The following is a 24,034-nucleotide window of genomic DNA, read 5'->3' on the forward strand; positions in this document are numbered from 1 at the left end:
GCAATGTCTCAACAAAATCTGAAGAAAAGTGATAACAGGAGACTCATTAGAATATATGCTATTACCAGGTGAAAATGGCAATGAGTCTTAAAGGACCACTTGTCACTTAACATCACTTAAATTTGGCATCTCTCAGTGATATTAAGAGTGGGTGAAAAGTAACTAGGCATTTAAAACTAGTAACAAAGTCTGTATGTGTAATCCTGCTTTTCATGGCTGATGCCAGTTCTATCAACACTGGAAATCCTGTTTACTACCCAGCTGGCAACTTGAAGTCAAAACAATGAAAAAGTACATCAAACATGTCAATCAATTTGATTCCAATAAAGAAGAGGAACTATGAGGTCAATTTGCATGCAAAAACTCAGAAGCGAGTCAGCATTTCCGATTCCCTTGTCCCAAAGTCAATGGGTATTTTGAATGGGATTTCACTTAAATAAGGTTCGTGGCTAACACAAACTCAAGATACTTTCACGTTTTATTTAACAACATTAAACACATCAGTTACAGCACACTCTTGATTTTTTTTTAATCAACTATGCTTCTTTAAAAAGACGATTGCTATCAAGTTGTTAAATGGGACTACAGGCGATGTAGGAGACATTATACCGCATCGAGCTGAACTGGTCTGGAACGTAGTCCGCTTGCGTTGGGCATTTGAATTTGTCAGTATTTTAATGAATAGTATTGTCACGGTCGGTGAGGGAAAAAAGGAGTGAAGACCAAATTTCAGAAAAATGTAGGATTATTTATTATAAACTACAAATAAAAATAAAAGGCAAAACAAAACTACCCCGAAGGGGAAAACATGAATTAAAAAGGCAAAAACAAACTTGACAGGGCTGGCAGGAAAAAACAGGACTGGAGAAAACAAGACAGGGTAATATCGACGACGAACTGGCACAGGACTGAAAACATGAGGGGGTTATAAAGCAAAAAGTAAATTGACACACAGGTGAACATGACAAACTAATAATGAGTTAACAAGGAGGGTGGGACTAGACAATAGACGGGAGAGCGCATGACACAGAGAGACAATACAAGCCATGCGCTCACATAAAACAGGACAAGAACATGCAGCTAATGAGAGAACTCATTAACCGCATGTTCATGACAAGACAAGCACAACACTGAAGCACACGACAAAAGCACGTGACCACAATGTAAACACAGAGCCACGTGCTTTGACAAGAAACGCAAGACACGATCACACGATAGATAAACACCTTACCGTGCGCTAACACATAAGCAACGCGCATGCTTCATCTCAGCGCCAACCAAAACTGAAACCAACTAGACGGAGGCCTGAGAATAAAGCAGCGCGATGCTGACAGAACAAACACGAACACTAGTACAAGAGCGCGCGCGTCTGAGGGACGCAGAGCATGCTGCCGCATCAAGCGGCAGCGCGCACACTCTGTGCACACCCACGACGGCGCGCGCACACAGAGATAGAAACAGGACCAGACATGGGTAGTGTCAGAGCTCTGCCACCAAAACAAGAATTTACAATACCAGAGTGGCAGAACCCTGACAAGTATGTTGTAGTTTGAAGTATTGTTCCAATTTGGAATTCATATTGTGTGTAGATAATGCCTTCACTTGTAAGGACTGTCAAGACATTAATTTGTGGATCATTTATTTTAATTAAACAATATTAAGAAGGGCGAGGCAGTGGCGCAGTAGGTAATGCTGTCGCCTCACAGCAAGAAGGTCGCTGGGTCGCTGGTTCGAACCTCGGCTCAGTTGGCGTTTCTGTGTGGAGTTTGCATGTTCTCCCTGCCTTCACATGGGTTTCCCCCACAGTCCAAAGACATGTGGTACAGGTGAATTGGGTCAGCTAAATTGTCCGTAGTGTATGAGTGTGTGTGTGAATGTGTGTGTGGATGTTTCCCAGAGATGGGTTGCGGCTGGAAGGGCATCTGCTGCGTAAAAACTTGCTGGATAAGTTGGCGGTTCATTCCGCTGTGGCGACCCTGGGTTAATAAAGGGACTAAGCCAACAAAAAAATGAATGAATGAATATTAAGAAGATACGACTTAACACTACAACATGTCTCTTTCCTGCTCTCAGTAATGCAAACATGTAAATAAATGTGTAAGAAATACATACATATTGACTGTCATTTTAACGTGATCAATAAACTTTTTGTCTATTTTTTCTTCATCTGAACACATTTATCTCCGTTATAACTGCAATATTTACACTCCTCCTTAAAAGTTATAGCACATGTGACTGTACAGGCTGCTTTTCACTGTACTTCATTACAAAAAAATGAATACTGAATGTTGTTCTGTGTCCATGATGGAACTCGCAGGCATATAGACATGTCCCTCATGCCTCATTTCAGTCGTTTGTTATTAAGGTAAGCGGGCTATATATATCATATGTCTTATAATAATAATAATATGTAGGCACATACAGTTTTAAAACTTTAACAACAACCATAAAGCAAAACAAAATGTATTTCCCATATAAAAAAACTATCAAAAAGGCAAGTACTGTAGTTCTATACAGATGTGTTTTTGCTTATTTATTTGTTTTTAATATATATTGTGGATTATAATATAATAAACTGAGAGCAAATCTTTGTCATGGACCATTTTTCAAAAAATAAGCTTGAAAAGTTGTCTGTAGCAGGGTGGTATATCCAAGGTGCCCACTGAATATTGTCTATTTAGAGACCCCAGTGATACTACAAGTTATAGCCACTGAATATCACCTACATACATTTCACCTATCCTGTATAAATTCACAATTTTGACAATTTTCTTTAGAATTGAGGAAAAAAAAGTCTAAATAGTTAGCTTCAAGCTTGCAAATGCAAGAAAAAGTCATAATTGTCATAAAAAACTGTGATCGTGTTTTTATTTTTATACTCTGAGATAAAAATAGGCTTTCATAGAAATTAATCTCAGACCAAACATAAAAACAGTCTGAAAACACATCTAAAATGTAACTGAAAGGCACTCCAAATGCATTCATCTTCAGAAACATGACTACAGTAAGTTGACAAAATAGGCTAAAAATGGTTTGATAATGTTGATTTGCATATTAAAGCTCTGTTCTGGCACTGTTCTGCGGGACAGTTGAAACTCTTGTGCAAGTCACTTTCTGGCTGGTATAATTAGGCGACTGTATCCCTCTAAAGCTGTTCGGTGCCAGCTGTTATATGACTGGATGTCCGGAGGGATGTGCCTTCATTGTAATTAACTCACGCCGCTGGAGAAAAAAAGGGCCGGTCCTTACAAGCACAATACCTGCTCTTCTCCTCTTGTTAGTTAACTGGTCAGATTGTTTCATACTATGACAAAGTGACTGCTTTTATGTAACATAGTTTCATTTTTTCCATGCGAGTCCCCATTTTTGTTAACAAAATCTCCTGATTCATCCTGTTTATTTTAAGAGCACGCATCTATCTTTCTTTCTCGGTCAGCTTCTATAAACAGATCCTCAGTGAGACATGGATTCTCCTTAGCAATGTTGAGCCAGATTTAACACACAATACAAGTGGACAGCAGCAGACAGGTCTGGAAATCCCATTCAAAGGTGTGTGACGCTAATCAGAAGGGTCACGGTAAGCTGAAGATAAAGGGTTTAGGTCATCAGATCGCATCTGCACTGGTGACATAAATAGTTTGTTATGAAGTCAGTTTATCCGTGGAAAAGATCAGAATAGACAGAGATCAGAATACCGCCGGGTCAAATTCAACCCTCATATACATATATATATATATATATATATATATATATATATATATATATATATATATATACAACCCTATATATATGTATATACACACAGTTGAATATTCACAGGAGATATTTTTTTTAACTAATTTCTAAACATAATAGTTTGAATAACTCATTTCTAATAACTGATTTCCTATATATTAGCCATGATGACAGTTCATTTTTATTAGATATTTTATTAATAATATTTTATTAATAATTTTGACCTTAAAATGGCTTTTAAAAAATGTAAAACTGCTTTAACTCTAGCGGAAATAAAACAAATAAGACTTTCTCCAGAAGAAAAAATGTAATCAGACATACTGTGAAATATTCTTTGCTTTGTTAAACATCATTTAGGAAATATTTAAAAAGAACTTCAACTGTATATAATGACATTACAATCTTTGTGTACAGGTTCTGAAAATATATTTTAACATCATTTTCAGCTATCGGTTCAAAATGAAATACATAATTGTATATAACTTTCTATTTATGATTTTGATATATATATATATATATATATATATATATATATATATATATATATATATATATATATATTTCCCCAGAACAACCGCTTCCCCAACAATTTAACACATTACATATGAGGGAATACAAAAAAAAAGATGATATTCTAAAAATGTTAAAATAAATTAAGAAAAATAATACAAAATAAATAATAGGTACTGCCATCATAATTATGTTTCAGGGGAAATATTTGTACATCAAGTTACATTGTGTTACATTGTAGTTACCTCAAGCTACATTGGTTATAGGTTAAGTAACCTCTAAGTTTACATATCTAAATATGTTGTAATATGAGCCCTTTTTGGAAAACCTTTTTACATAAATGTTTTAAATAAAAATATTATTTAACAATTAATAATTATAAACAATTTTATAATTAACAATGTAATATTAGGAAAAATCACAACAGTCAGTTTGTATATTGAGGTTATATTGGTATACCGTTTTACAATTAGTTTTTATTTCAATATTTGCTGTTTATTTCAGTTTAGCTTTTATTGTTTAGTGTTTTGCACAACTTACATAAAGCCTTGTGTGGACCACTCAGTAATAAAATAAAATAATAGTTTGAACAAACACTGAATCCAAAACCATACAAAAAGTAAAAATCATGACGAATTCAGACAAATTTCTTTACATTAAAGATCATACTGTGGATATATACTGTAGTTAAACATCCCTATTTACATTTTATGGCAGTTGGAGAAAAGATGGAACAAGTTTCATGTTTATATAGAAAAGATATTTTTGTAATGTGCCTGTAAAAGCGCTTTTACAGGTATTTATGATTATGTATTTTTGTAAATTATTATTTCATATGATTTAGTTTTTCCAGTCTTGTAAATTTCATTTAGTTTTAGATTATTGGTATTTTGTTGATTATATTTCAGTTAACAAACATGTTTTTTGACATAAAGGTCCCTGCATACACCTGGTGCAATAAGGCACAAGACATTTTTGCCGCGACGTGTTGCTATATTTAAAACAGTGCAACCCTAATTTTTCTTTTTTCTGCCGCTGTTTAAATAGTAAATTCATTTGCGCCATTTTGTGGATTCATGCATGTTTCGTTTTAGAAAAGAGGTGTGTTAAGGCACATTGTTGGTGCATTGCTATTTTGAGGAACTAAAATAGATTGTGTAATAGACCAACTGAGAGCAGGTCTAAAGTCCAGCACAGAGCGCGTTAGTTGTGCATCTCGCTTACACATTGCTTAAAACACTCAGGATATAGAGCAATACGCAAATATCTTTAAAAAATAAAAAAGAATTAAAGGAATAAAATATTACAAAAATAATTATTTTCTACATAAATATAAAAACCATTGCCTTCATGCCTTCTTCATCTCGTGGGGATTTTTTCAGTTGATTCAGGACAACTTGCTTTTGTAAAATATTCTTCTTCTTCTTCTTCTTCTTCTTCTTCTTATTATTATTATTATTATTATTATTATTATTTATAACATGCAGATTTATATTTGCTTAAAAAAATAGTTTAGAGTTGTCCACCTGTCAGGGTTTGGACCATTTGGGTCATAGGATGTGTGCTTGGATATAACTTGTTTGACCACACTTCGTTATTACTGTTCATTTATTCAATTGCTGGAAATTAGAACTGAATTTAGAAAGAGTTTTGAAACAAATCTTTGAGCTTAACAAACGAAATTAATTATGTAGGCTAATAAATGTCATCAGTGGAAGTGCGTACAATACCATTTCCTTATCCACGAAAGAGGGAAAGAGAATTTGAAGGCAGAGGCTCATTCTTTTTCCTCACACTGTAGATGTTTAACTGTTTTCTCACTAGTGAAGTGCTCAGTTTTTCCACTTACAAAGTCCGTCAAGTAAATAGCAAACCTGCCATGGCACGGCGTAACAGACTCTTAAAGGGAATAGAAGATGAGACTCTGATTTATTCTCAAAACACACCCCCAACTCATTAAGAGAATAAGCACAACCTTGTTAGACCATGTGCCTCGGCGCAAACTGTATTTTTCCGTCCTTAAAACTGCAAAAGTGGATTCAGACATGCCCTTAGGGCTCTATTTTGACGGTCCATGCGCAGAGTGCAAAATGCAGGGTGCAAACGTGTTCAAGGCATGTCAGAACGCATTTTTGCTAACTTAAGGACGGGAAAATCCGCTTTGCGCCATGTCGCATGGTCTAAAAGGGTTGAGTTTATTTTCTTAATGAGTTATAGGTGTGTTTTGAGAATAAACCAATCAGAGTCTCATCTCCCATTACCTTTAAGAGCCAGCTGCGTCGCGCCATAAGCGCATTGCTATTAACATGACGTAAAGTAAGTTCACTTTCGCTTTTGCTTTCGTGGATAGGGAAACCTTACCGGACAGACATCAATTAGCCTATAAATAATTAATTTCGTTTGTTAAGCGCAAAGATTTGTTTCAAAACTATTTCTAAATTCAGTTCTAATTTCCAGCAAAGGAATAAATGAACAATAATAACAAAGTGTGGTCAAAATACTGAGTTATTTCCAAATACACCTGCTATGCCCCATATGGTCTAAAACCTGACAGGTGGGCAAATCTAAGCTTGTTTTTAATAAAACAAATATAAATATGGATATAATAAATAATACAGCTGATAATAATAACATTATACAAAAGCAAATTGAATGAACTGAAAAAGCCTCCCGAGATGAAGAAAGAATGACAGCAGTGGTTTTTAAATTCATGTAGGCTAGAAATTAATGTTTTGTAATATTTTAATCATTTATATTTATATCCTATATATATCCTTATTATACATATCCTTAAGATATTATATCTTTTTCATATGTAAAGATATTTGCATATTGCTCTACATCTTGTGTGTAGTGTGTAAGCCAGGCGCACTTTGCGCCAGACAATAGACCGACTTTGTTCTGGTCTAAAAAACAGACTATTTACAGTTTCTCAAAATAACAACGCGCCAAATCACGCCTGCTTTTTTAGACTAGAACGCCTATGGGCGCACATATGAGCGCAAATGCATTTGCTATTTAAACAGTGTGGCGCGACACCTCAAAACGACCCTTGCGCCAAGCTTAAAGTAGCAAAAGACTATTGCGCCACGCCTTCCGCCACATTGCGCCGGGTGTATGATAGGCCCCTAATGCTTTTGCGCCACACGCTAGACTTTGTGCCTAGATTATCAAAATAGAGCTCCTAGTTTTAGTTTACATTTACTTAACAAAAACGCTGCTCCATATACAATATTAACAAAACTCTTAAACAAAAAGAAAGGAATTCAAGCATCACATACAGCCTTAATATCTGACATTCAATTACATAATTTAGTTGAAAAACAAATGTATATATGAGTACTGTACAAGTCATAGCAATCATTTAGATCTTTTATGAAACATCACTTAAATAAATAAAATACCTGTGAAATAAGTCAATTTAAATGTATCATATTTTATAATAAAATTATGAACATAAATCGCAAATATCCAAAAAGTTTCTTTCCCTCTCCACTGAATCCATGTTTTCACAATGTGTTTATTTTCTTATTAATTAGCATAATTGTTCTGATGCTGCATAAACATTGATTAACGGTATACACATTTTTTTAACAAGCATTTTTAACAAGCTTCACATGTTATCAAACCCAAAAGCTTGCCTTTGCTAGTGACATGCTGTAATATTGCAGCTACAGGAAGGCTGTATTGTGTGTTTACTGACACGGATCTCTAATGTTGTCAATCAGATGGGGAAATACTCCTCCTAAAGCCGTGCTGCCCTTTAGACGTGACGTGATTCCTGCGAGGTTTAGTGTAAGAACCACCTGCCGCAGCAGTTGGACTGGATTTGTGGGATACGGAGAAAGACGGCAGGATTGAGTCAGAGGGCTGAGTTAGGCTAAGGTGTTCCCTGGTTATGGATCAAAGTGCTAAGGAACTCCAGATGGTTGGGACGGGTAGCCTGAATTATTTCTTAATGGAAGCTAATGGGCCATGAACACACTTGGCCCGAGACACAGTGAAGCGTGCCGGTGGTGAAACAATAACTATTTCCCTGGACGTGGATCTGTCGGTTTTCCGCATGTGCTGAGACTTTTAACTCCTCCAGCGTTTGTTGTGTGGGATGGCTGTTGCTTACTTACAAGGGATCAAGGGTGACCAGATGGCAATTTGTAGGCTAATCCGTACACCTGGTGTGTCGGTAGGGCAAAGGATCAAACCCTGAAATGATATTACTGATGGGAACTTTAAAAAAGGGGGGTTGTTTAAATATACAGAAGTTGAGCTTTTAGGGCAGTTGTTATTTTTAGCATGCATAAATATGTATGTGCAGACTTTTTAAACAGAAATAATATTTTATAATGAATAAAAATTGTATATTATGAATGAGAATTACAGCTTTTTTTCACAAAATGACAAAAAATGGTCAAATTAACAAATGTTTTCAGTTGTTGTGTTTAAAAAATCAGGGCAATTTCAACAAATAATGTTGGTCTGTCAGGGTAAAGGATCAAACTGAAATAAATTTCGCAATGGGAACTTTGAAAAAAGGGTTGGGTAAATATACACAAGTTCAGCTATTATGGCAGATGTTGTTTTTAGTGTGTATAAATAGGAATGTGCAGACTTTTTAAAATAGATGCTATTGCATAATGATTTTCAAAAATTATAATTATAAATGACATAACTTTTTTTGCACAAAATGACAATTGGTCAAAAAATAAATGTTTTTAGATGTTGTGTTTAAAAAAAATCAGGGTAATTTCAACAAATAATTTTGTTGTGTCAGTGTTAGGTTTGTCACGATACCATTATTCATGTTACAATACTATACTCAATGAAGTATCTTGATACTAAATAGTATTGCGATACTGTAATACATAACTCAAATCTATGAAATAGAGAAAAATGTCAGAAACACTATATTTTATGTTATAATAGGCCTAGTTGAATTGAATTCATAATTCCCTTATTATTAAAAAAAGTATTTGCACATCACTTCATCACAAATGCATTAGGTCTTTTTGTTTATTTTGTAGATAACTGACAAACAAAAAATACATTCAAAAAAAGATACAAATTATACAGAACAAAATTCATTACAAAAAGAGCATTTTTCCAAGAAAATTGGGCATTATTAAGTGGTCAAAAATAGTTTCAATGTTTCCTGTTGCTCTTTTGGGGTTTTTCATGCATTGTTGTTGGTTTGTTTTTAAGAGATTATTGCGGTTGTTGTAGCTACTAAAGCATCAGAAAACGTGCAAAAGGTTACCATACAAGGCATGAATTCTGCAAAGTTTTGCAACCTTAAAGGGCTCCACAGACTATTCAAATAAAAATGTATTTTAGTGACTTTTCCACATGCAACATTATGTATTGTATATAGACTGTTAAAGATGATATACCATCTATCTATCTACCTACCTACCTACCGACCCACCTACCAACCTACCTACCTCCACACACACGCACGCACGCACGCACGCACGCACGCACGCACGCACGCACGCACGCACGCACGCACGCACGCACGCACACACACACACACACATATATATATATATATATATATATATATATATATATATATATATATATATATATATATATATATATATATATATATATAAGGGGTGTGAACCTACACTGGTCTCATGGTTCAGTTTGGTTACGATTATCGAGCCATCGATTCAGTTTAATTCGATATCTATAGGGGCAGGCATTGACGATGCTTTTCATAAACAATTTGATATTTTACTTAGCAACACAATAATTCTTGTATTAAAATGTATAATTTATAAATATATTTATATATTTTTTTGCAATACAATTTTGTCCTTTAATACAAGCAGTCAGATATATGTACTTTACCTTTATAACTTTACCTGCTCAAAGAAAATTCCTTGCTCTGTTAAACATTATTTAGAAAAAAAAAATGTATATATATATATATATATATATATATATATCACAAGAGGGCGAATAATTATGTATATCACGAACAACTACTGACCTATCATGCACAATAATGAACGATATTTTAGTCATTTCCATGGAAATGTGGAAACACAGATTAGTTTTTTTTAAACATTTATTTGTGATTATTTTCTCAAGCTTTAACAAAACATTTTGTACATTTAAGGTTGTAATTCCCCCCCCCCCATTTTTGAACATTGCCGCCGAAATGAATTAGCAAACAAAAAAAATTAAAATACAATTACAACAGGAATAGATATAAGTATAGCAAAATTTAAAATATTAATAATAATAGTTAATAAATAAATAAAAAGAATAAAATAATAATAATAGTAAATTAATAAAAAATAAATAAACTTTAAAAATAATTCAAATAAATAACTACCTATAGTACATGATAATATTAATAATAAATAATATTCTGTAACATTTATAGTGGTCTTTTAAATAAATATCAAACTAAACCATATTGGTGATCACAGTTAAACCTGTTTGCACAGATTTATTTATATAAATCAGTTAAAGGAGAGTCTTACTTTATTCAAAATATGTGATCATAGGTTGCCATGTTTCATAAAAATTTTGGACAGATCCCTTCATTAAATACTTAATTTTCTTTTATTTCAAATATAAAATCAGATCACACATCCACATTGAAGCTTTAGGTAAAGCTGCTAATTTCCACTCAAGTAGTATTCTTCTCCTTGCTAACAAAGTGAAGACGAATACATTTTTTTTCTTGTTTGTCAACAATATATTGCGTTCTGGTACCCCAAAGATAGCTAACTCAACACTAGGTTTTATCTCTAAATTAAAGGCGTTATTTAATGTTTACAACAGATTAGTTTTAACAATACAGAACACATTAAGTATAGTGCAATGTTGTTGTCATGCTTCATTTTATATCACTCTTTGTTTGCCTTTTTATTTACTCTATTTATCTGTGTTTTTAGGAAAACCCATACCTGTGTAGTGACGAATGCGATGCCTCCACCAAAGAACTGGCTCATCCTCCAGAGCTGATGCAAGACAGCGAGCGAACCGGACTCATCACCTACTGGCAGACGGTAACATGGAGTCGATATCCTGAGCCTCTTCTGGCCAACATATCCTTATCCTGGAACAAAAGCCTTGAGTTAACAGATGACATCCAGATATCCTTTGAGTATGGTCGGCCCACAATAATGGTGCTAGACAAGTCTCTGAATTATGGACGAACCTGGCAGCCTTACCAGTACTACGCTGATGACTGCATGGAGGCTTTTGGGATGTTGGCAAAAAGAGTGCAGGATCTTTCGGCCACCAACGTGACCAGAGTCATATGTACCGAGCAATACTCTCGCTGGGTTGGTTCCAAGAATGAGAAGAACGTGCGCTTTGAAGTCCGGGAGCGCTTCGCCATATTTGCTGGGGCAAAACTGCAGAACATGGACAACTTGTACACACGCATGGAAAGTATGAAAGGTCTCCGAGACTTTTTCACCTTCACAAACCTACGACTTCGGCTGCTGAGACCGGCGCTCGGAGGAACATACGTACAGAAAGACAACCTTCTCAAGTATTTCTACGCCATCTCCAACATCGACATACCAGCAAGGTAAAGTTGCACAACACTATAAAGCTGTGTTTGGACAGCTGTTTGTATGTTAACATGTAGTGTCTTTTTTTGACAAAAAAAGTGTTGACGAGGGAGCATTGTTGTTTAAAAATAAAAAAGCTGGCAGCATTTTCGGTTACAGTAGAGTATTGCTGCCGTGTGTTGCAGAACGAGGAACGAGGAAGTTGGCATTTGCGTTGGTTTTGAAGTTAACAGGGAGGAGAATGTCTATTTGCAATGATGTTTGTGGGTACACAACATTACGATGGGGAAGAAAACATTATAGTGCTTATAACCATTTAGTAATTTAGGATTGGATGATGAAGGTGCCCTAAAACTAGTATGATAATGATTTATTAGCAGCTTCCCTCCATTTTTTCATGTTGTTTTTGCTATTACTGAAATCTCTGTACTCACTAGTCAGTAGTTATGTTTCTATCCAAACATCTGAATTAAACCTATGCACAAAACTGCAATATTGCATTAAACATTTACCAATAATCCACAGTTTCCATCTAATTAAGGGGTGTCCAAACTCGGTCCTGGAGGGCCGGTGCCCTGGAGAGTTTAGGCCAACTTGCTTCAACACACCTGCCAGGAAGTTTTTAGCATATCTAGTAAGAGCTTGATTAGCTGGTTCAGGGGTGTTTGATTAGAGTTAGAGCTAAACTCTCCAGGACACTGGACCTCCAAGTTTGGACATCCCTTATTTAATTAGTCTAAGGGTGCTTTCACATCTGTAGTTCGCTTCATTTGGTCCGGACCAAGGGTAATAAATGATACATTGTTGCATCTTCTGCCGTCTTTGGGTTGTTTTCACACCACACTGCTGGCTTTGGTCCGAACCAGTTGAAATGAACCAAAAAGCCCTCATCTGACAAAATCCACATCTCACAATGGCCAAATGTTGTTGAACATATTTCCTAAACTGCTTATTGATTGGTCAGAATTCACGTGCGGGAAAATGCCAGTGAGCTCCCGCAGGTAAACAAAACCTTTTACTCTGGAGGGACGACTGGACTGGCTGATTGTATCCCTGCTTTAGACAAACTATACATTACGAAAATGAAGCGCGGCCGCAGCTGGAAAACAGTGTTTAATGCATCGCTCGTCACTTCAAGAGGAGACGTGAATTAATTTAGCTAAACTCCGATATGGTCATCTTGCGGAAATATTACCAACGATCCATCAGGTAATGTTTATCCCTCTCTCCCTCTCTGTTGGTAAAGCGCTGTCAACAAATATTTTTCCTCCATATCCCATAATGCACAGCGCATAGGCCCACGACAGCTGAATTAGTCCAAACACCTGTTTTAGTACGGATCATATTCTCACCACAAACGAACCGCTCCAGGGTTCGTTTGAAAGCGTACCGAGACCACCTCTTTAAGCAGGTCTCGGTACGCTTATTTGGTCCGCTTTTGGTGCGCACTCGAGTATGATTGCTGCATTCTCACCTGCCCAAACGAACCGTACCAAAAGGGGAAACAAACTCTAGTGCAATTTAATCGAACTAAATAAGGCAGGTGTGAAAGCACCCTAAGAGAACAAAACTTTAACTTCCTAAAAAAACTGCCGCCAAATATCAAGAAGAAAATTGGAATTTGTTGTGGTTGGAGAATCCACTGTGGGCCTTTTTTCTTATTTAATACATTTAGAAGACGAAAGGCAATGAATGCAGTCATAACAAGTTTATGGAGGTGTGAGGCACTCTTTCTAAGAGCAGCCGCTCAAGACCAATCTGGGAGTTAATAATACTTAACCACTGTGATGACAGACATTGGCTGAAGCATTTTGAATGGCCAAAACAACATTTCAGATGTTAAGCAATGTGGTCAGTCTGCTGATTAGTCCATTAATGGTGTCTTATCCCAACCCAGTTCTCTGAATATGCCCTTTAAAACAAAATCACATTTTGGATCCACATGCTGGAATTAATTCAGTAAATGTGTTTTTATCTTACTTTATGCACATTTTTACTTATGGGATAAAAGTTTTTATGTGTATTTTCAAACCTTTTATGGAAAAAGGCATCTAACTTAGTGCGGTTTCATCAGAAATGTTAAACTTTTTACAACTAGAAAATGTGCTCTGAGCTGCTGAAAAAGCCACTGATGATGGGGTTCAAAAAGTTTTCTAAATGTTTTTGATACACAGTTTACTCAATAGGAAAATCATGTAAACTGATGCTGGCAGCTTCAAAGAGGATGCCGAATGTGTATACAGTTGCCGAAAGCTGTATTTTATTTTATTTTTTGCCTAAATATATACAAAAACAAGTTATTAAGCAAGTACACAAGACATCAGTGTTCAACATACTCAGCTAACTTTACCCTATTCACAATGGAAGTTAATCATTTACAATTTGAGCTGTCTAGGGCTGTCTGATTTTGGGAAAGTTCAACCTTATTCATTTTTGTGTGGTTATCTCATGTCTCGTAAATATAGTGTTTTTCAACAGATCTACTTCTTGATGGCAGATTTTAGTCTATAAAAATCTAAACACCAATCATTTTTGACAATTGGGGGAATCACTTCACAAACCCAGAAAGCTCCAACTGTAGAGAGCCTGCAGTCGCAAAGGGAAAGCAACAAAGTAAATATCGGCAAGGATTTTGAGAGGTGATGACAACCCTAAGAGCTGAAGGGATTACAGACTTTTTTTATCTGCTGAGCGTTTAAGACATTCAGAGATTCGGTAGCTAGATATCATCAGAGCACTTGTTTACTTGATTCGGATACTGTATATATTGTTTTTTTAAGTGGGTGTACTTGTGATTATTTGATGCTAACTATTAGCAATAGCAGTTGTGCTCTGAGATCTAACTGAAAAAGTCAGTAGCAATATTTGTTTTAAAAATAAATTAAAGAGCACATAAAAAACTATACAAGTAATTTGCAATGTATTGTTTCAAACAAAGGCATCGATAGAAAAAGCAAAAGTTCCACAGCTTTGAACTCTAAGGCTGAATCTCAATACAAATACTTCCACACACAAAATAAGCATGTCTGAATTCATAGTATTCAAAAAAAGCAAAGGCAAAATCTAGATGATCAGCTACTTCTGTTGACATTTGCACTTTCTAAATCAGATAATTCTGAATGACAGTGAAGTGATGCAATTTATATGACAGTAGCAACATGATGAATGTAGTATCTCTGTATTTCATTCACTACACAAAAAAATACTTAATAGAATATATTTTTGGAGCTCACAATGTAGTTACTGATCCATGTTGGTTCCTAATTTAAACCTAAGAAAAAGTAGACAAGGGCGAAGCAGTGGCGCAGTAGTGCTGTCGCCTCACAGCAAGAAGGTCGCTGGGTCGCTGGTTCGAGCCTTGGCTCAATTGGTGTGTCTTTGTTCGCGTGGGTTTCCTCTGGGTGCTCCGGTTTCCCCCACAGTCCAAAGACATGCAGTACAGGTGAATTGGGTAGGGTAAATTGTCCATAGTGTGTGTGTGTGTTAATGTGTGTGTGTGGATGTTTCACAGAGATGGGCTGCAGCTTGAAGGGCATCCGCTGCGTAAAAACTTGGTGGATAAGTTGGCGGTTCATTCCGCTGTGGCGACCCCAGATTAATAAAGGGACTAAGCCGACAAGAAAATGAATGAATGAAAAAATGAAAAAGTAGACAGGGAGAATGCTATCACAACACAGCAGTAAAACAGTATATGTTGCTGTAAGAGTTTCATTTATTTTATTATTTTGGTTCGTAGTTCAAATAAATACTCACGTTTTATTATTCATGAGCAAATGCACCAAACCCTTATCTTTAACTCAGGCTCATTCTGAAAACGTATTGCTTTATACATTTCTGGAGATCGCGAAATACATCCCTGGAGGTACTGAATGTTTTTTTTTGCAGTTTTGTTTTCACAAATCCACCAGAGGCCGCTGTGTACACTTTTTGGGATCTCAAATTTCTATGGCAGGTGCCATTTGTGCCTGCTGTTCTCATATAAATCCACAAAAGGCCGCTGTTGACTAACTGACTGAATGAATGATCGACTAACCCACCCTTCTCCTTCCCTAAACCCAACCAATAGTGTTTTAAAAAGCACTGACTGACCCGCTCACCTACGTCCCTAAACCCAACTGACAGTTTTAAAAAGCAAACCAAAAAAAAGCCCTTGCCTGATTTTTTGCACGTTTCAGATTTCACCACATTCTCACCCAGTTATTTACTTGTTTGTTACATTTTTTGGATTCTGTTTTTATCTTACCTATTTTCTGAAACCTTCTTCACTGGACTTGAACCCCATCATCATGATCAACTCCTCTTTGTGCCTCAAGTCCGCTGATGTTCATGTCAATCTACTGGAAAAACTGGTAACAGCGGGAAAGCTGTTTATACAAAGAGAAGCGGTCCGCTGGTAAGCGAGAAACGGAACAGCGTCATACCACCCTGTAGCTTTTGTTTTAAAAATGAAATGCAGCCATAGGTACTTCTGGCTACATAATTCGCGATCTCCAGAAATGTATATAGGGCTACATTTTCTGAATGAGCCTATATTGTTTATCTTTGGTAGGAGTCTTAAATTTGGATCTCACAAAGATATTATTGAGTTGTAAAGCATGGAGTATTTGGCATATAGGATGCTTTAGTCTTCATCAGATATCAGTTTTTAACTGTACTGAAGGATATTGAATGTATGCAGATCCTAATGCACATCAGGAAATATTGATCATGTTTACTTTCCCTCAGTTCAGTGCTGCTAGTCTTGGAATAAGTAGTCAATAATATATCGTTTAAAATAATGAACTATCACTTACTTGGTTAGATGGTTTCTTTGACCAGCTTACATAGAATGCAGAAGTCTTCTGTCATTTTATTTGTTTTCTGTCACCTGTAAATGGACTGTGGACAAATAAATATAATGATTATTGCTCAAAAAGTGGAATTGAAGCCCGGAATTTTTCATAACATAGCAAATTGATTCTTCATAAATGGATAGACATGGTCAGCAACAATACCGGCGTTGACAAGATGGTCAGTTCGTACTAATGGGCCCAAAGTGTGCCAAGAAAATATCCCCCACACCATTACACCACCACTACCAGCCAGAACCGTTGATACAAGGCAGGATGGATCTATGTTTTCATGTTGTTAATACTAAATTCTGACCCTACCATCCAAAAGTAGCAGCAGAAATTGAGACTCATCAGACCAGGCAACGTTTTTCCAATCTTCTATTGTCCAATTTTCTTGAGCCTGTGTGAATTGTAGCCTCAGTTTCCTGTTCTTAGCTGACAGGAGTGGCACCCAGTGTGGTCTTCTGCTGCTGTAGCCCATCCGCCTCAAGGTTGGGCATGTTGTGTGTTCAGACATGCTATTCTGTATACCTCTGTTATAACGAGTGGTTATTTGACTTACAGTTGCCTTCCTATCAGCTTGAACCAGTCTGGCCATTCTCCTCTGACCTCTGGCATCATTTGGACCATTCTCTGTAAACCCTAGAGATGGTTGTGCGAGAAAATCCCAGTAGATCAGCAGTTTCTTAAATACTTAGACAAGCCTGTATGGCACCAACAACCCTGCCACCTTCAAAGTTTCTTAAATCACCTTTTTTCCCCATTTCGATGCTCTGAACTGCTGCAGATCGTCTTGATTATGTGTACATGCCTAAATGCTAAATAAGTTTCTGCCATGTGATTGGCTGATTAGAAATTTGAGTTAACTAGCAGTTAAACAGGTGTGCCTAATAAAGTGGCCGGTGATGGTATATACATACATATATACATACATATATATGTATAAATATATAGATATATTTTATATGTACATAAATGTATAGAGGGATAGCTTGTTTCATATTTCTAGGTTGAAGTGATCGGTTGGCACGCACAGCTATGATAAAAATGTCCAGCAGTGAAGGGGGATCAATGCATGGCCCGAACCTCCGGTAATGCAAACCCTCAATCAATACTTATTCTGGTATGTCAGAGAGGAAATTGTTTTAACGGCGACAGGGAATGGGATGGGTTAAGTAGACAAATGGACATGCAGAAAGTGGCCTATCATAAGGCTGACTGATGTTCCAGTGTTTCATAATGAGAGGACCGCCAGAGTGGAAATGTTAAGCTAATACCCAGCGGAAAATCATCCTGGGATATTTTATTCATCGCACAATATTGGGATGCGTTTCAGCAGCATTTGAATAATAAAAATGGCACGGTCTCCCCGATGGCCTGCCCTGTTAGTTCTCGTCTAAATGGAGTCCACGACGTTGTTGGCCAACGATAATCAGATCAGACTCTACAACCAGTGACGCTTCCTGCTTCACGACCCATTTCCTGCACCATCAAGCATGCGCTAATAATGAGTGCTGATTACACTAAGTAGCCTATAATAACACGGGCCAAGAATCCTTAATTGAGGAAGATGAAGTGTTACTTGTTTAAAGCAATTAAAGTGCACTGTTAATTTCCCTATTTACCTCCTGATTTTGTGGCTTGTTTGCCAGGAGATGTTATGTGTGTGCTCTGATAATGATGTTTGCCTTTTTATCCAAAGTGCCAGCGATACTACTAACTCATATTCCTGCAGAACGCATCTAAAAATAGCCTGACTGAACAATGAAAACATATTCCTCAGTTGTTTTTTTTATTTTTTTACTCTCTCTCTCCCTGCTGCTTTGATGACATTCGTGAAAAATCTTCTTGATCAGCCCCTTTCCTGCTAAAAAGAAATGTTTAGGAGGCAGCGTGCTGTACAGCGCGCCGCACGTCGGTGAACATAATGAGACACAATCATTCTCCCTGTGAAGCTCATCTTGGGAGATTCACATCTCTCTCCTTTTTTTTGCGCAACACTAATATGTGAAACGATAAGACTTGCGTTTTATCCTCACCTTCTCCTCCCTGCTCTGGTTTTCTGCAATCTGACGCGAGATACAAGACAGCAGAAAGAGTTCACAAATAGGCGTCCCTGAAGATGGACCGGATTTGGAAACGGTAGGAGAGCGGGAGGCTGGGTTCGTGTTCCATCAGACAAATATCCCAAAGACATTGCTTGAACCTTAATTAAACCTGGTACGAGAGGAAATAAATAAATAAACTCGATTCCCAGGGTTCATGTTAATTCATGCAAAGACTTGAGCTGATGGGATGCATCTCCTGTTCCCTTTCCTCCTGAATCCTCTGGTGAAAGCCTTCTGAAAATCCAGATACTGCAACCTTGATGCCGCATATCAAAGAGGCCAGGCTGAATTTGGCGAGGAGGATTTCTGAGAAATAACACTGTTTTATTAATACACGGAGAACCTGATAGGCCATTACGAAAGATCAAGGTTGAACGGAAATAAAACGGGTCGGCGCAACTCGAATCTCCAAGATGTCCTTGGGCCTACGTTGGCAAAGAGACTGAGGCTACGGAGGGAAGGTGAGATGAAAGAAGCTCCAGAGGTGCCGCTGGGACAACATCAGGATCATTGCGGCTTTATTGCCCGTGTGTGGGCAGAAACTCTATCATGAAAGGACCACCGCGAAGAGGTGTTTTGTGGAGAATCTAGAATCACTTAGAGATTGATTCACACCCACACTCAGATTGTGCTGTTGTGCTCTTTTATCAAACATAAGTGCTTGGGATTTCAATTATTTAATCACCAGATCTAAAACAACACCAAGACCAAGTGACACCAAGTGTTGGATGCCATACCTGTTAACCCTCTTGGTTCTTCCAGGATTCTCTCATATTTTCCCCATCTATCACACTATCATCCCGTTTAGATATTTTCCTGTATTTCTTTGTATTTTTAATAGCCTTAAGTGGCATTACAGAGATGATCTAAAATTTGATATAATTGCAAGAGCTGTTCAAGAGAATTATGATTTGAAGAGAAGCAAAACTAAATATTTTTGGATTTGGGTATGTTTTTAAACAGACAAATACACTTAATAATCCTCTGTTATCAAACTAAACAGTGGATCTAAAGGAGAAATTTGCTGTTCTTCACTAAATAGAATTGGAAAACTATTTAAACTTCAACAATTAAACTGCTCTAAATGGACAAATTAAGAAGTTTGAGGTCATATTTTGAGAGTGTTGTTGTTGCGCGCGTACTGAAGAGTGGTGTTGTCGCGCGCGTTCTGATCAGCTGTGTTGTCGCGCGCGTACTCAAGAGCGGTATTGTCGCGTGCCTAATGAAGAGTGGGACCGAGGGTGTGCCGCGTCGCGGGGGCACTTTTGATCATTTTGGAAGGGCACTTTCTATCCGAGACTAAAAAGGGCATGTGCACTGCACAGGTTGAGCCCTATGTGTGCACGTGCCTGCAGCAGAGGCATTTTTTGATTAAATAAATTGCATCCTCGTTGAGCATTTAAACATCTTTACCATCTTTCCAAACTTTTTTTCCAAAATTTTTTGGACAATAATTTCTAGTGATGCTCAATAAATTGATGACCATATCAATACTGGCCAACAAATGTTATTGTTAATGTTACTGTTGTCATGTCACATTAAGGACTATTTTCGAATGAAGATGTCAGCAGTGTGGGAATTCTTTCAAAAAAAGAAAAAAGAGGCAAACTCAAATGGATCTTGATGTTTTCATTGTTCTCTGCAGTTAAGGTTTAATAATAAAACCAAAACACTGTATCTGTTGGCAGTTGGTTTTCTTCTTTATCTGTATATATTTTTAAAAAGACCAAATGATTAGCTCTCCTGTGAATGTTTTATTCTTTTTTAAATATTTCCCAAATAAAAATTTTACATATGAAAATGTTTAAAATGCCAATATTATTAACCGCTTTAAGAAATACTTTTTTTCTAAACCACTGTTGTCCAGTGGCATGTCTAATTATAATAATAATCAGATTCTGGTCTTCAGTTCCCTCCACTTGTCTGCACTATATTGATGACCAGTCTTTTTCTCCTGTTCACCCAAAACTCTAGAATTTACTTCCCTATAATATTAGGCATGTAGAATCTTAAAAAAAAAGTAAAGTATCACTGAAGACTCCCTGAATTGTATATGTATTTTTTTCATATTTACAATGCTTCTTATAATATAAATGCTTCTTATATTCTTCTATATCCGGGGGTGAATTTAGCTGTTTTTATTTTAGCGTTTTTTATTTTTTTAAGCATGACGGGTAAAACATGAACGCCGTTTTGAATGTTTTTAAACATCATCTTGTTTGTTGTAAAAATTTGTAATAATGACAAAAAATATTGATTTGTGCATCTCTTTACTTCCATGTGCAGCCATGTTGCCGTTGTGGCTGGTGATTTCTGGAGTTTCGAGTGTGGTTCTAAAAAAATCTCTCTTTCAAGAGTTCACACTTAGCTGATGATTGATTATAAGCAAGTTTGGCATGCTGTCCCAGGAGAGAGCCCTGAGTTCAAAGGTTCTTGAGCCCTGGGCTCCCGCCCGTTTGGAGGGCGAGAGGGGAGCCTTGAGCTCAGGTAGATCTCGACAACTCAACCCTTGATAAAAACTGATGACTAAAAATTGAATGCTATGAAAAGATATGCTACATGGTGAGAGATTAACTGTAGTGCAAAATTTAGATTCATCAATTGTTGTGCATGTTTTTGGAATGTGGGAGGAAACCGGAGGACCCGGGGAAAACCCACGCAAGCACGGGAAGAACATGCAAACTACACACAGAAACGACCACCAACCTGTTAAAGGACTAGAACCGGTGAGGTTCTTGCTGTGAGGGGACAGTGCTAGTCACTGGGCCACCGTTCTGCCCTATGGAGGGAAAGGTGAAGAGGTAGGGGTGAAAGGGGGGATTCTTCAAATCGAAGATAACAGTAATGAAAAACCCTGACTCTTTATAGTGGGTCAGGAATAGCCTGATTGGTGAATCATGCATGCTAATGCAGAACCAGCCGTGTTTAACCATAATCACGTGCTCCTCTCGAAATTAGTTTATGAATAAACTTCACTTCGAGGGCTATCTAGCCCTTCCCCTTATGCCTTCAGGCTAAAGAGAATTGGGACACCACTACCCTTTCGCGCAAACGGACAAAACTAGGGGTAAGGGTAATAAAAAGTAAATGAAACTGTACATAAATTTGCATATTGTACAATATGTACTATGAAACTGTAGCTTTGACACTTCAGGGTGTCATATGCAGGTTCATCTGTGTTGACATCTAGTAGTCAGGGTCCAGTGGCAGAGGTTTGATGGCTAAAGCAGAAGCCAGTTTTGGCCACATGATCATGGACAGACAGTTTCACTATGGATGTGTCTGAGTTCTGACCCTCATTCACCTCCGTCACGGGTCCCATTAGGGAAATGTCAATCTGTCACAAAGGTGTCCTCCTGAGGAAATGAAACCAGATAGCGTTCCTTAAATCTCCATGCAATCTTTGTGCTGTTTGAGATGCATCTGAGCATGCTGAATCGAAGGTGTAAGACTGGCAGGGAGAGTGTGAGAGGCATTGGCAGGCCCTGTCAAAAGAGAAGTTGGGCAATTTGGAGCAGGACAGTTTGGGTTCAGATCAGACGACAGCAGTCAGGTGCTGTCAGGACCGTCTATCTCTTCACTCAAACATTTGTTCTCGGGTCGAAATGTGCTGTGATGTGATATAAAAAAACAGTGAACAACACTGAAATATCCAGTGATGTTGCTGAATTTACACAGTAGTCCAGATTGATATATGATAGTTGGTGCTGGTTTGGCTTTACCACTAGAATATAATTACAAAAACTTTACATATTAGAAGTTAAATAAAGGACCCTTGAAAGACAAACTAATTTTATGTCACTACTTACAGGACGAAATGGTGATTAGCACTATCGCCTCACAGCAAGAAGGTCGCTGATTCAAAGCCCGGCTGGGTCAGTTGCCATTTCTGTGTGGCGTTTGCATGTTCTCCCTGTTTTCACGTGGGTTTTCTCTGGGTGCTCCGGTTTCCCCCACAGTCCAGAGACATACGATATAGGTGAATAGAATAAACTAAATTGGCCGTAGTGTATGTGTGTGAATGAGTGTGTATGGATGTTTCCCAGTACTAGGGTGCAGCTTGAAGGGTATCCTACTGTGGCGACCCCTGATGAATAAAGGGACTAAGCCGAAGGTAAATAAATAAATGAATGTCTAGTTACATTGTATATAGATGAATACCAGTATTATCGTGTTCATAAACATATAATATTACCGCCAGTATTTTATTTGTACTGCATACAGAATGGTATAGATGTATATATATTTTGAAACTAATGTTATTTGCAACTTAAATTACATTAGACTAGGATCCCAAATACCACGATTAATTGTTTTCAGTGCCCCATCTTATGTGTATTTCAACGCTATCTCATGGCAATTCGTAACTCTTTGATTTAGTGGCAAATTTGTATGAATTTGTTTGATCTTGTTCACCCAATTTAGCACGATTTGCATTTACCCCAATGATGGTTGAGTTTAGGGGCGGGGTTTGGCGCCACACCTCCTTTGTAAAATTGTACATTGTGACTGAACTTGTACGAATTTACGTACTAAAATGACAAAACGTAAAATAATCACGTTTCCTTGTCAGATCATGCTGTATATTTTGAAGTACCATGCAGAGACAGAAATACACTCAAAAAACTGCTTGCTGCTTGTTCAAAGTACTTATTTAGAATGAGCTGAATCAACCCATTTTTTTTGAGACAACCTAATTTAAATTTAATATAAAGTTCACTTGATTGATTTGTGTTGGGACAACAAAAAGGAGTGATGTGGAACCCAGCATTTTCTACAGTGTACCTAAATGTCCAAAACAAAAGCACTCTAAAAACTAGATGCATGTTTGCAATATCATGGTACTCTGATACTAAAGTAATGCTATAATGAAAATAAAACTATAGTAAACGTCTAACAGATATAAATACCACAGTATTCAAAAAGTACTTCCAATAATACCATGACAGTACAATGATTAAAAAAAAAATACTGTGATGCTCAAAAACATGGCAATAAATCAGTAACTTATCTGTAAAGTATCTGCAAGGTGCTTCTAAAATATAATGGTACAACATTTGTAATTGTACAAAACAAAATTAGCATTATTATGTATTATATGTAAATTTTGCTATTTACTAAGCTTCAATAAATATTTGTATGATATTCACTGTAGTAGTAGTAGTAGTGTATATATATATATATATATATATATATATATATATATAGGGTGGGCCATTTATATAGATACACCTTAATAAAATGGGAATGGTTGGGGATATTAACGTCCTGTTTGTAGCACATTAGTTTATGCGAGGGGGCTTGTAAATAA

General features: G+C 36.9%; 2 protein-coding genes across 6 annotated transcripts in view; one reads left to right on the plus strand and one right to left on the minus strand.

Annotated features, from left to right (window-relative positions):
- Nucleotides 1-11,309, minus strand: part of med27 (mediator complex subunit 27) — a 129,619-nt gene extending 118,310 nt beyond the window's left edge. Inside the window, exon 1 of the mRNA XM_088651067.1 lies at nt 11,169-11,309. The gene's annotated coding sequence lies outside the window, so the exon portion shown is untranslated. The remainder of the gene's footprint in view (nt 1-11,168) is intronic.
- Nucleotides 1-24,034, plus strand: part of ntng2a (netrin g2a) — a 121,350-nt gene that overhangs the window by 14,932 nt on the left and 82,384 nt on the right. For all 5 annotated transcript variants that reach the window (XM_087263495.1, NM_001442239.1, NM_001442237.1 and 2 more), the window contains 1 exon segment: nt 11,157-11,800. Coding sequence is in view for 4 of the 5 variants with exons in the window: in NM_001442239.1 (NP_001429168.1) it covers nt 11,157-11,800 (644 nt within the window). In the remaining variant the exon portion in view is untranslated.

This window comes from Danio rerio, chromosome 8 (assembly GCF_052040795.2).
Source record: "Danio rerio strain M-AB ecotype USA chromosome 8, GRCz13ab, whole genome shotgun sequence".
Taxonomy (NCBI): domain Eukaryota; kingdom Metazoa; phylum Chordata; class Actinopteri; order Cypriniformes; family Danionidae; genus Danio; species Danio rerio.